Raw genomic sequence first — 12,811 nt, forward strand, 5'->3', positions numbered from 1 at the left:
TTTTTTGTCATTTGGACCTAAATTCATCCCAGCACTCAAAATACGTAATCACATTTTTCTTAGCGTTCTGTAACAGGCTCCATCGCTGACAAATACCAGGTCCAGTTAAACGATTGGCCTGCTGCCTCTAGAACAGACGGTGAGTTTTGGCTTCAGTGTCTCTCAATTTGTGCACTTAACATCGCTCTAATAAATCACTAAGTGTTTGGCCCATACCTGCTGGAACTCTCTCAAGACCTCCTCCATCCCATCAGTGAATGTTTCACTACTGAACACAGCAAAGGACGATTCAATGTTACTTTTTGTTAGTCTATTGTGTTTTTAGTTTAAGTCTCCTATAAAATGTATAAGAAGGAAATGTTTCTCTATAACGTGTAGGCTCCATCACCTGGCTTTGCGTCAGTTTAGCCGGGTTTGTGATCCGGTTTTCAATCAGGAGTAGGGATTAGATCATACAAATGAGCAATAGAGCAACACACACAATGACAACACACACAAGGATAATGTTTTTCTTTACCCTCAGAGCTTTATTTCACTGCAGCAGAAACTCCAAATGATGCATGTTAATCATGTGGCTGCCATGGCAACAGATGGTGAGAGAGGGTTCGTTGCTTTGTTCTCATGGGCTGGTCTGACAACAACTTTACCTGTCAGTCACAATAAATCACAGCCGAGGTTCACCTGCAACCTCTGTGGGGTTATCAATTTTAAACAAACTCAATTAAATAGCAACAGAAAAATAATGATAGCAGCTACAACTTTTAATTCAATTAAAACAGTAAAACATTAGTGTTTAGTAAGTAGTGTCTGCTGTAGTCTTTTTTATTTGTTCATTCAAAGAATTCATAGCCTGACACTTTTCTTATAAATTACTTCTACACTGACCCTGTCTGACTCGGCCATTGAGGAATTCAATGCAAATAATAAAACAAACTTCTTCAAACGAGTCTACAAAATATGAAAAATAGCATCTTCCTGTATCTTTTTCTGGCTGCAGCCAGTCACTGCATGTTGGCATGTTGGATCATTCAGTCCATTAGTTTATGCTACATTTAGTGCAAGAACTTCAATTTCATCAAATTCAAAACATATTTAGTTTTCAGAAACTAGAGACAATTACAAAAGGTAAATAAATAAAAACATAAATACATCATGCCCACTCATAAACAAGCTGTTAACAGTTTCATGAGCAAACCCTCTCCTCTGGGACAACTTGACAAGTAGGAATATACTTCTTTTTTTTTTCAATTTCACCCAGGAATGATGACATCTTTAAGCATATGAGCAATTCAACATTTTGCGATATGTTTGTGGGGTAAATTATTGTTCACATTTGTCATCACAAGTAGATTGTCAAAATATATACGTGCAGGCCTCTCTACTATGGGGCTTGAAACAATTTATAATTACAGCCAAAATAAATAAAAAACTGATCACATTGTGTGGAAAACATTGTGTTATTTCATATATAAACTCTGCATAAATCCTGTGTGCATTTTTGTGTGGTCACCAAAGAAAGTGCGTAATGAGAGAAAGTGACCCTCTATTCAAAAAACAGATGGATTGATATCTCTGTTAGCTTCAGGCTGTAAGTGCTGGATTCCTTTAATTTCATTCCTTAAGCTTAAACACTTCACACAGTAGTAGGTTAGACTAGCCCTGCGGTGCAGCCGCCCCCTCTGGTGACAGGCTAGAGTTAAGTCGAGTCAGGCGGCTGAGCCTTATTCCAGACTGGTTTGAGTTTAGTGTCTTTAGCTTGTAAGAGTTTGGGAAGCTAGGCTGTGCAACAAAGTTGTTGTTGGTATGGAAACGCAGACGATTAGGTAGGAGTAAGGGAAGATTGTAAAAAAAAAACAAAAAAACAGGGAAAAAGCAAGGGGTTATGACAGTAATCATCAGGTAGTTTAAAAGGTGAGAGGTGGGTGGGTTGATGGAGGTGATTAGAAGAAGAAGGAAAACTAAAACTCCCCGTGGTCTCCCTGTGCTGCTTCGTCAATTTCTTCATCATCTGGTGGTGCAAATCCCTCCTGCAGAAGAACGCAGAGGTCAGTGTGTTGCATCACAAGTACTCACTTTCTTTTTTAAGGACTTCTGTGTGGGTGAGGCTGCAGCTACACAGCTACAACTCCTCCTGACCTTGATATTGCTTGTGTACATAATTATTTGAGACACATGCCACTATCATGTTACATCATCCTGGGGTGCAATGCCAAAATGTAAGCAGTGAGTGCCTGGGCGCCTTGAACTGCAGCCTTTACGTTTTTTAAGCTCACTTCTCTTCCACATGCATTGTGAATAAATGTTTTTTGTTTTTTTTAGCGATTTTTATTTGGATATCCCCAATTATAACCTGTCTTTATTACATAGTCACAAATTTACACTCACACCTGTAAGTTCTCCTTCTCTAACATGCAGCCTTCTTTGTCTAGTTGTAGTAAAATTGACCTTCATGTCCTAATCGGTAACCACTAAAAGCATCTCTGTGACTCATAATTCTGAGCTGTTTAAAGTGTGTATGATATTTTCCCATCACATCGTATCATTATGAAAGACAAAGATATTAACTCGCTTGTGGATGTGCTCAAATACTGCATTGTTTTAATAGGACTTATTAGTGGAATATTTACATTTATTTAAAATAACTTAAACAGCTAAGTAGAAACATTGTCTCTTTCAAACTAAGGACAAATAAGGAATGTTTGTGTATGTAAGCTTTTATCAGTGAGATTTCTAAAGACAGCCCCTGACCCTTTAATGTAGTGATCATCAAACAGCTTAAACATACTGCTTTTACAAACACTGCAACATGCTGTGATGGATAAAGGGGAAAAGCCCACAGAAACCAAAACAAAGAGGGTATATGATCACAAATTGAACATCAACAACAAGGGCCAAATTCCTCATAGAGGAATATCTGAATGTGGACTGAAGTCCTTTGAAGAGATAAGAAATTAAAAGGAAGTCCAGTTGTTCTTGACTTAGAACTGTTTTATACCTGCCCACACTGGACCCCAGGAAGAGTAGCTGGGCTCTTGGGTACAGCTAATGGGGATCCTAACAAATAAGCAAATAAACACACTTACTGGGTTAGTGGGTCGATTAATTTCTTTTGATTTTCAAGAACAATGGAGTTGTTTCTGTTTCAACTGTGGTCTGAAATATCTGGCTAAATCATTCTGTAATGTGTGAGGGGTAAACAGAAATAAATGTAGTGGGTGCCGGTGCTCTGTGTGACTTGACTGTAATTACCTCTGTAGCGTACAGCGTGTCCATGATTTTCGCGAGGGATGCATGGTTTTCGTCATTATGTTCCTGGCAGATGAGCTCAATATCTCTCAGCTTTCCAAAGTAGAAGTCTCTCTCCTTCTCCAGTCCCTCTACAGTCAGCTTCAGATCCAGCAGCTAGGAGCACAAATAATGATGAAGACCATCAATGCACCTACATATGAAATATAAGACAATATAGTATTGATACCTATGAAACAAGCGTCCTTTGGTGTACAGTATTTAGACTAAATCAAATAATGGAACTGCTCACTAACTGTTCCTAACAAATCAGAAATCTGTTGATTTGTGTGGAGTCTTGATAAGGATACATTTCCTCTATGTTGAATCCATTAATATGAGCCATATCAAATATGACTTTAAGAGCCTATCATTCTTACATGTTCATTAACTACTCATTTTAATTCACAAAGAACCTCTTAAATGATCAACAGACTGTACAAATGTAAAAATAGTTGAGTCAGTCCAAAAATGTCAGCACACTGTCAGGGCACAGCGACCTTCCTTTTATTTTACTATGAGAGGTTCCAGTGTAGGCCATCTGGGGCCTGTTAGGTATTCTCATGGTGATGTTTCTGTAGCCAAAAATGACTCTGAAAGTGTCACAGAGTAATTTTGGAAACTTTTAAACAACGGAGGCCTATATTCATGAATACTAAAGGGCACCATCAAACATGAGATTCAGTGTGAGACATGCAGCTCACTGTGGTGGGCTTTAAAAGTAGGTAACCAGAGTGTTTTTTTTATAAATTAGTGAACAGGTGAGTCAGTGTTACCTGCTGGTTCAGCTCTACGAGCTCAGCATCTCCTCCATTGCGGGACATGGGAGCACTCCTGCGAGTTGGTGCCGTGTTGATCTGCCTCTGAGGGGGGGGAACAGTCTTCGGTGCTGTGGGAGATGTTCTCATAGGGCCTGAAAGACAGAAACACACACACAGAAGTTTATCTATCTACCCTGGTTTGGATGGATGTGTTTTCAGTTTAGTGTTTTTTAGTGGATTTGGTTGTCATTTTTCCATCAGTTATTAACAGATTGTGAAACAGATTCGTTCCATTTTAAGTAATTCAGCTGTCCACACTATCTTGAAAGAGCTTGTGCTTTACTGGGGTTAATATCGTTGATGATGTTTACAAAACTTTTTTTTCATAACCATCATATATCATATTTGGGTGTTAGCTCAGACAGAGTGAACAAAAGTACTTAAATATATAAATTAATCAAAGCAGTATCAAAATCAAAATATTGCCGAATGCAACAGTCCAATGGCCGAAGCTCTACTTTTGACCTCAGTCAAATCTGTGTCAAAACAGCATTTCTTTCATGAAGTACAATCGTCACATCATTATTCTTTTTTATTGTGTTGCAAAATCCTACCATTAATAGCATCTTTATCGGGACAATCGTCAAAGTTATCACAATGTTTTTTAAAAGCCATTTTCAGAAAATGCCAAAATCAGCCGTCATCCCGTCTTTGTACTTTCATATTGATTCCTTGATGGTGTAGTATTGGTGTCCCAGTCTGTGAGTTTACGTTGCGTTTCAGCATTGTGGAAGAACGGCACAGCAGGAGCTCCACATAAACACACAGTCAGACATGCACACACACACACAGCGCTGCGCTCCCCGGCTGGCACAGATGAAACTGTCTTGCCTCAACGCCTCTGTGACTACCTCTGAAGACGATCAGAGGGGAGATCACTTCGTCCCCCATTACGCCTGTAACACTGTCTACTGTTATTTAATTAAACAATGGAACAAGTCTTGTGTCTTTGCAGGTTTTCTGGCCATTTAATGAAAAGATAGACTGCCCATCAACGCTGGAAAAAGTGTAAATTTTAGAGTTTAAGATTGTTGTGTTGCCTGTCAACAGAGTTGTAAAGGAACTGTTTTAAACGAGAACCTTTGAAAATGACTGTGCACACACACAGTTATTGTCCAACAATATAGAGCCTTAAATGAGCACCCTTGATAACAACCTGCGTGAGTGATCTACTCTGTTCAGCTTGTAGCATCATGCTCCGTCAAAAACAGACTCGTGTGTATTTGGAAAGGAGAAGAGAGGACTGGATCTGTTGGCACGCTCCTGAGACAGACCGCAGCGCATGCTGTGGAAACACAAGCTAGAGTAGGGAGCGATCATAGTGGTGCTCCATAGTGTGCTGCACTGATGAAACATGTGGGCAAGGACTATGTGGAACTTCTGGCCCAGACTGCTGGGGGACCTGGCAAACTCAGCTCTATTTCTATCCAGCTCTCTCTTCCTTAGCCAAACACGGTCGCAGCAAATGGCTGTTTAACATGCATCTGGCTGTTAAAAGAACGTTTTTCCTTGCCACTGCAATATAGCAAGGTCCTTTGCTCATGATGGACTAATGTTGGGTCTCTGTAAGTAATATAACTAAAGTACAGTCTGGACCTGGTCTTTTTGTAAAAGTGTCTTGAGTTACAAATTATACAGATTCCCTGTAATGACATCCACATCATGCCAGGATGGCGCATGCTCGTGCTGCGACCAGCGGCAAGTCACATTGAGACAAATACAAATTGATTAAATGATTGAGTTATTGGTTGATTGATTTAGAAGAGTGAAACTGCTTTTGCAAAGATGGACAGGAGACTTCATGTTGTGAGTTATACATTTTTTGTACCTAATTACTAAAGAGACAGACAACCTTATACAACTCAGAACAGACAAGTGAAAATCAACAAACCGATTAAATGTCAGTTTGGATGAAGGTAAAACATTATCAAGCACTGATAGGCACACACACACACACACACACACACACACTCGATGCGGGATGTTACCTGAACGAATGGGCCTTTTAGGTTTGTGGTGAATGGGATCACCTGGGTTAGAAGGTGAGGATGCGGATGCATGAAGTGTCGAACGTAATGGAATGAAATCATTCAAATTCATACACAGCTGATGTGTCACACATGTCTGTGTGTGTGTGTGTGTGTGTGTGTACTGTACCTTGGTTGGTCGGAGGCGGCGGCGTCCCCTCCTGGCCCTGTCGCATCATTAGCGGGTCATACTCTTTCCCGTCATAGTTGGCGTCAAAAAACTTCTTAAACCACTGAAGGAACTCAAAGTTATCCTGGAACTTACCCTTCACGAGCCGCTCCACAGGGATGATCTAAGAGAGACAGAAGGGGAGAAAAAAAGAGAGAGAGGAGGAGGAAAGGAAGATGAGAAGTGCTTATACCGGGGTCATGAATAATTATTGTAATGAGGATAGGACAAGCTCAATATCGCAGGGTCATTGTAATGGTAGATAGAAAAATCTAAATTTGTGAAAAAAGCAAACAATTACCATAAAATCCGGTGCATAAGACGCAATTTTGATACCTATTTTTTTCATCGAAAAGGGTGCATTCACATGCTGTCATTCATTACCATGAGTGTAGCCCTCACCATCACACACTGCATGCAACCTGATGCGATTTAAAATGTCCAAGAGAGCTCCTGTTACGATCATGTTCTCAAATATTTTATAGAACAAATCTTTGCTTCCCTTTCCATATCAAGGGGATTTAGAAAAACGATAACAGGCAGACAGTGGAAGCTGAACCCAGGGCAAACATTTGTTTGACTCAATCTGTCAGAATGAGTTTGTGTGTGTGTGTTCTTACCTTGTCTACATTCATTCTCTTGAATGAAGCCTGTAAGACCTTGAAATTTTGAATATATTCATGTTCCAATTTGGCATTGAACTTGACTTTCTTCATCAGTATGCAGCCAGGAAACAGCATGTCCATGAACTGACAGTAAGCTGAGCCTAGGAGGGAAAAAATGCATACACCATCACACATACATTTAGTTTTATGACTGAAAGTACATTTTAACTTATATTTACAAGCACTTGATTTTTAAAAAAGTGTTTACCTGAACCGAGCTGCTCGATTTTTGTAAAGTTGAGATGTAGAGAGTCGTTGACCCACGCTAACATGTCATGACGACTCAGGTTCTCTATAGTCATAGAGGTGGAGTAAACATTCACCGCCATCCTCCTGAACACACAAAAACACACACAAAGCCCACATACGTTACAGTAATTGATGTTGTGAATGAATAGTCTTTTCCTAGAGTTAAAATTATATTTGGTGCATGTATGATGAATGCATGGTTAAATGAAACTATAATTTAAAGCTTTATATGAAAGCCATAGAAACAACTGAAAAATACACCTTATGATACATTAATAAGAATTTGTAGATGTACCGGTATATATACGTTGATTGATCACTGAAAAAATATCTGATATGTAAAAAAAATAATAATAATCAGGTCTTTCTTTTTTATATTTCTTCATTTATCATTCTCAGATAAAGGTGTCTGATTTGGAACAAAGTGAATACTTTCTTGGCACAGAAAATTCAAGTAAAGAGCCGCTGTTTGTTGCTGACTATTTAACCCTTTGTGAGCTGAACACAGCCTTCGATTTTCATAGCAAGACTCTTTTGTTTGTTTCACAGCCCAGCCTCAAGTCTTAATGTGACCGTGCTTTTTCTAATAAGTCTCCTGTACTTTGGAACGAGCTGCCTGAGGAATTCAGGCTGGCCAATCAGTTTGATCTTTTAAATCCCTTCAAATATCACACTTTTAGAAAGAGGCTTTTGTGTGAATTACTTGCTATGCACTGCTGCTCTAGAGTTCGGAATCCCAGAAGGGTTTTTTTGTACTTGCACCTTTCTTGTTTGCAATATCTCCACTTTCTATTTTTTTTTAATTTTCTGTTCATGTTAGCTTTTGAGATGTTAATTGTTTTAATTTTGTCTGCGTATCTATTTTATTTTACTGCTATTGTTTTCTCATCGTGTGCAAAGCACTATGTCGACCTTTTTCTTGAAAGGTACTATACACAAAGCTATCATCATACAGTATCACGTCTTGTATTTTTTTTTGTCCCCACAAGGTCTTCATCTTCAAATTGTATTGTAGCCTTGAATCTTATACGTTACAGTTAAGAATTGGTCAGTAAAATCATTTTATATCAGGCTGAAATGGGAAGAGAAGAGCTGACAACATCAGAAAACAAAGTTTCTAACTCCTTTCTGCATCATGTTGAAGTTGTGGTGATCATATGACACATCTCAATATTTTTTTCCACTGAAGATAAAACAGCAACAAAGTTATGGGAGAAATCTGTAAAATGTGACAGGAAAATAATTATATTAAGAAATTAAAACTGTGACTCCAATAAATATTTTTTTGAAGACGGAAATACAGTTTGTTTAACAAAATTATGATGAGCATCACATTAACATTCTACATCTCGTAAATCAGTTCATCTTCTGCCACACTCTGAGGATTTGTAAACTTTTAAATACTGCCAATTTATATTTCTCTGAGCTAATCTTTGTTTCTTAATCTTATTGGCTTCATTGTATCCCTGAAATGTTTAATCATGACTCAACCATGCATAGCACTTGTTTCTTTTAAAAGTATTATAAACATTTATTCTACAACTTTTAGCTTATGTAAAAAATCCAGAGCCCATGTTCACTCACACTGCTGTCTCAGGTTTAAATGTTCAATGGTTATGTAAATACTCTTACTGTATATACTCTAAAAACTCTACCTCATATTACCACCATCTGATCTATTATCATGCTCATCTCAGCCCTTTTTGCACTACTCACCACTGCACTATTATCTTATTTAGCCTTATATATATTAGTCTTTTAGCTTATATTATGTTTATATTTAATGTATAGTTTTTGTACATTGTGAGCTCTGTTCATTGAAGACAAATTTAGTGTGTGTGTGTGTGTAAGCAGACATGGCCAATAAAGCTGATTCTGATTCTTCTGATTCTGAATAAGACATTCTGTCAAACCAGGCTCTTATATTACATATGTTTGATGGAGTGCTTCATGGACAGGCAAAAATAAAAACATTTAAAAAAGACTCACCTGCTCTGGGTGTGTGTTTGGTGTGAACTGTTCAAATCAGGCTGTGGTGGCCCACCTTTAAGAAAGACCTGGAGACAGAAACCAGAATGAATTAGTTGAGCTAAAATCCATACTGCACTGTAGGGCTCACACTAAAAACTGTTTTCATTGTAAATTAATCTGATGATTAATTACAAAGGTGATTTCTAAGGCCCTGAAATGTGTCAATTAACCAGAGGAATTCAGTTTACTCTCATAGAGGAGTAAATGAAAACAAGAATAATCACATTAAAGAAGTTGTAATCAGAATCTTTTGATTTATTAACCGATTATCTGAAAAGTTGACTCCTATTCAACAAGGTGACAAAACAAATCCATTAATCGTTTCAGGTTGACCGCCTTCAGTGAGAGTAAGAATACACCAGAGCTGCTACAATCTTTATATTCTGTATATACCCTTCAAATGTGACTTCCTCTGTACCTGTTTTCAGTTATCACTCACTTAGTTGCTAAATCTGTCCCTCAGGTAATCCGTTTAGCCAATGTGAAACATGCTGTAACCAATCACAGTTAACAAAGGCAGCTGAGATCAACAGCAGGGAAATACAGCAGGCATATAAACCTGCACAGCTTTGATTCATCACTCTGAAAGCTTAAAATGAGGAAAACACAAAAGCATTTTTTTTTAACTAACTGCCTCTAAAATAAACATCACACAGGTCAGGATGTGGTGCTGAACAGTCACTTCCTGTTTTCAGGGCTTCACAGAGGTTATGCTAGGGCTGGACAATTAATTGAGTTTAAATTTCAATTACTATTTTGGTTCCCCACAATCATGAAAACGAGATAATCGAGATTAAACGATTACTGTGCCGCAATGTTGTGCTGGTTTTGTACATGGGTTTTGTTATGTGTGTTGAATGTTTCAAAATGCTTTGCGTTGTATTTTGGCCTCAAGAATACATCACCATCACCTCAAAAAGAAAGTTATTTTGATTTATTTATTATTATTACACAGTAATATTTGTATAAATTTAACCTATATTTATTTTCATGTATTGCTTGTTGTTTAAAGTGTTCCGAATTGAAAGTGTTGAGTGTTTAAGTTCGATAAATGCATGTGATGCAGATGTTGTAAAATCAACGAGTAATCATGTTTAATAATCATGATCTCTATATCAATCAAAAATAATCGTGATTAGTATTTTTCCCACATTCCAGCAGCTCTAGGTTACACACTGACCATCAGGAAATGCTTCTGATTTGGTAGTGTCGAAAGTAGCTACTGGTTATGTTGAGTCCTTCAATGACCACACATTAGTACAAATAGTCCATTGGTAGCAAAAATGCATGGATCCTTAAAAGTCCTACACTTTTTTAGGACAATAGCCCAATAAGAATATGAATGCATAAATAGGGTTTAAATATTGATTAAACGCTCAATGGTAAAGATGACCACAACATTTAAATTAAACATTCCTTTGCCTGTTTGCCTCACATCAGAGACAAATTCTGTTATTTTGCTCTGTTTCTGTGTAAGATGTAAATATCATTCACTGTCAGTGTAATTACAAATCTTGCAGGCTGTTAATATTAAGAGATGTATTGATGTAACAAGCCTAATCATTTTCTTCACGTGCATCTGTTCAGCATTTATTTAGCATTTATTATGTTTCAAATATTTGTATTTTTTTTTTTTTTTCAGTTTTAAACTCAGGACTTGTTTAGAGGTCATTTATTTATGCGGTTGGTCATAGGTCATTTTCATACAACGCCTTCATTTGTTATGTATCATTTCTTTGTGACTTCATTGAGAGCCATAAAAAAATAAAACAAACAAGTCAAAGTCATTTTATTTCTAATCACACTTAGCCAATTAAACTGATTCTTAATCTTATTATGAACAAGTTTAAGTAAGGAACAAAACGTGGCAGCGAGGAAACAAAAAATGGTCAGTGGTTTATACAATGTTTGTTCGCTGCGTTAAAACATTTAGGGATTTGTACATGCCATGAGGGTCCCAGTTAATCATTCTAAAAGCAAAAATGACACTGGTTACATCTCTAGTCTGAGTAGTTGACCTGCATGTGTTTTAACAATCCGACTGTAAAGCTGAACATTGAACCTTGTGACCATTGTACACACTGTATGGCTGCAATACAGCAGTCCAGTAGCTGTTGAGTCACCGAGCAGGTGACTGACACCTTTTAGTTTCATATCTAATCTTTTATGTTTTTATTGTTATAATACATTCAATTTCAGTAGTGGGTCTTGGTTTGATCTTTTGTATGGTGCTACTATTATTTTTAATATTATCATACACTACTTTTTCAGATGTCAATAAAGAGCAAAAGGTAACGTAAGGACATATTAAACCTGAAAAATTATTGTTCTGAAAAAAAGACAAAAAAAATACCCGAGAAAATATATAATGTACCATGCCAGAGAAGTGCAAACTGTTCCTTTGATAATAATTTAAAAAATAATAATATAATATATGCTTATAAATAAGCAATACAGTATCAGTACAGTCACACAAAATAAAACCTTTAACTTATAAACTGAGGAAAGTTTTGCAGTATTTTCAGACATCAAATTAAAGAATAAACAGATACGAGAGAGTAAATGTTTCAAGGTCTAACCAGTATAAAACGACCCACATAAACCAGTATCGTGACTGGGCATTACGACCATCTGTTGTCAGGGGTGATCCGGGATGTTTTGATGTGACCGACGGTCGCTGCTGCCGCTGTGTGACTGTGCTGTAAGCTGCACTGCTGCTAGCCGCACAGCTAACTAGTTACACTGCTTAAGCTGTTAGCTGGTAGCTACCTGCTGTATTTCAAGACTTTTCAGCTGATTTTATAAACGCTCAGTGATAACAGCGCACTTATAAGACCCCGGAGTGTAACTGAAAACGGGACTTTCTCCAGCCTGACGTTTACGTACGTTACCCCCCTCTGAAGGCCTTTTGGATAATGCACATACGCACATGACAGAATAACTGTCACCGACGGGACGACAGAAGTATTTATCCGAGGCGTAAATTAAACAAGCCGTTAAATAAACTGATTTAAAATGTAGACGCGTAAAAATGTAAGTTAAGTTGAGTTAATATTACTTACTGAAGTGCGACAGCGTCCCCTCTCTCAGTCGTCCCGTTGTGTGTCTGATGATGGTGAGCTTTTCGGTTGCTATAACCCCGACCGTTGCCTCGGAAAGCTGCGCGAGAACCTGACTTGCTCTCCACTAAGCCGTTGGCAGTGCACATGCGCAGAGCAGTTGCCGGTATTTTAACGTCCTTTTGGTGAAACTGGTGGTCCCATGAGCAGCCATGACGGAGAAATGGGTTCAGCTCATTTCCACACTAATCTCTCTCCAGTGACACTCTCGTCTTGTTAGTTTCGCTTTTTATTCACTCTGAATACTTTGTTTTAAAGCATGAGATAAATATAAACATCCTTCAACATTTAGTTTAAACGAGGATGTTTAACCTTTGATTCATATTAAGGTTAATATCGTTATCTACCACAATATTTTTAGGGTTTTAATACTGTATTTAACTGTTTATTGCTTAGTGTTTGAGTTACATTGTTTATAAATTGGTAATAATGTATCATTATGAAA

The 12,811-nt window shown here is 37.7% G+C and overlaps 1 protein-coding gene across 3 annotated transcripts; it reads right to left on the minus strand.

Moving 5' to 3' along the window:
* Window positions 1–501: 501 nt before the first annotated feature.
* On the minus strand, window positions 502–12,450 carry LOC109988418 (microtubule-associated protein RP/EB family member 3-like). 3 transcript variants are annotated; one of them, XM_065963770.1, is made up of 10 exons: window positions 12,310–12,450; window positions 9,206–9,273; window positions 7,176–7,300; window positions 6,923–7,068; window positions 6,264–6,426; window positions 6,095–6,136; window positions 4,062–4,198; window positions 3,250–3,402; window positions 2,996–3,054; window positions 502–2,027 (listed from the first exon to the last, which is right to left on the minus strand). In XM_065963770.1, the coding sequence occupies exons 3-9, from the start codon at window positions 7,294–7,296 to the stop codon at window positions 3,043–3,045; spliced, it is 774 nt and encodes a 257-aa protein (XP_065819842.1). In that variant the 5' UTR covers window positions 7,297–7,300; window positions 9,206–9,273; window positions 12,310–12,450; the 3' UTR covers window positions 502–2,027; window positions 2,996–3,042. The 3 variants fall into 3 exon arrangements, with proteins under 3 accessions (XP_065819842.1, XP_065819840.1, XP_065819841.1); XM_065963768.1 differs by lacking the exon at window positions 2,996–3,054 and having other exon boundaries at window positions 12,310–12,448; XM_065963769.1 differs by lacking the exons at window positions 2,996–3,054; window positions 6,095–6,136 and having other exon boundaries at window positions 12,310–12,445.
* Between the last annotated feature and the right edge of the window lie 361 nt (window positions 12,451–12,811).

The sequence above is a fragment of the Labrus bergylta genome, chromosome 15 (genome assembly GCF_963930695.1).
Source record: "Labrus bergylta chromosome 15, fLabBer1.1, whole genome shotgun sequence".
Lineage (NCBI taxonomy): Eukaryota > Metazoa > Chordata > Actinopteri > Labriformes > Labridae > Labrus > Labrus bergylta.

What these genes read in the sequence shown, in the direction of transcription:
- LOC109988418 (XM_065963768.1), bottom strand. Translation starts at nt 7,296, where the DNA reads ATGGCGGTGAATGTTTACTCCACCTCTATGACTATAGAGAACCTGAGT. An exon ending in AATCGAGCAGCTCGGTTCAG is followed by an intron (nt 7,069 to 7,175) that starts GTAAACACTTTT and finishes TTTCCCTCCTAG; the next exon opens with GCTCAGCTTACTGTCAGTTC. An exon ending in TCGTAGAGCTGAACCAGCAG is followed by an intron (nt 3,403 to 4,061) that starts GTAACACTGACT and finishes TTGTGCTCCTAG; the next exon opens with CTGCTGGATCTGAAGCTGAC.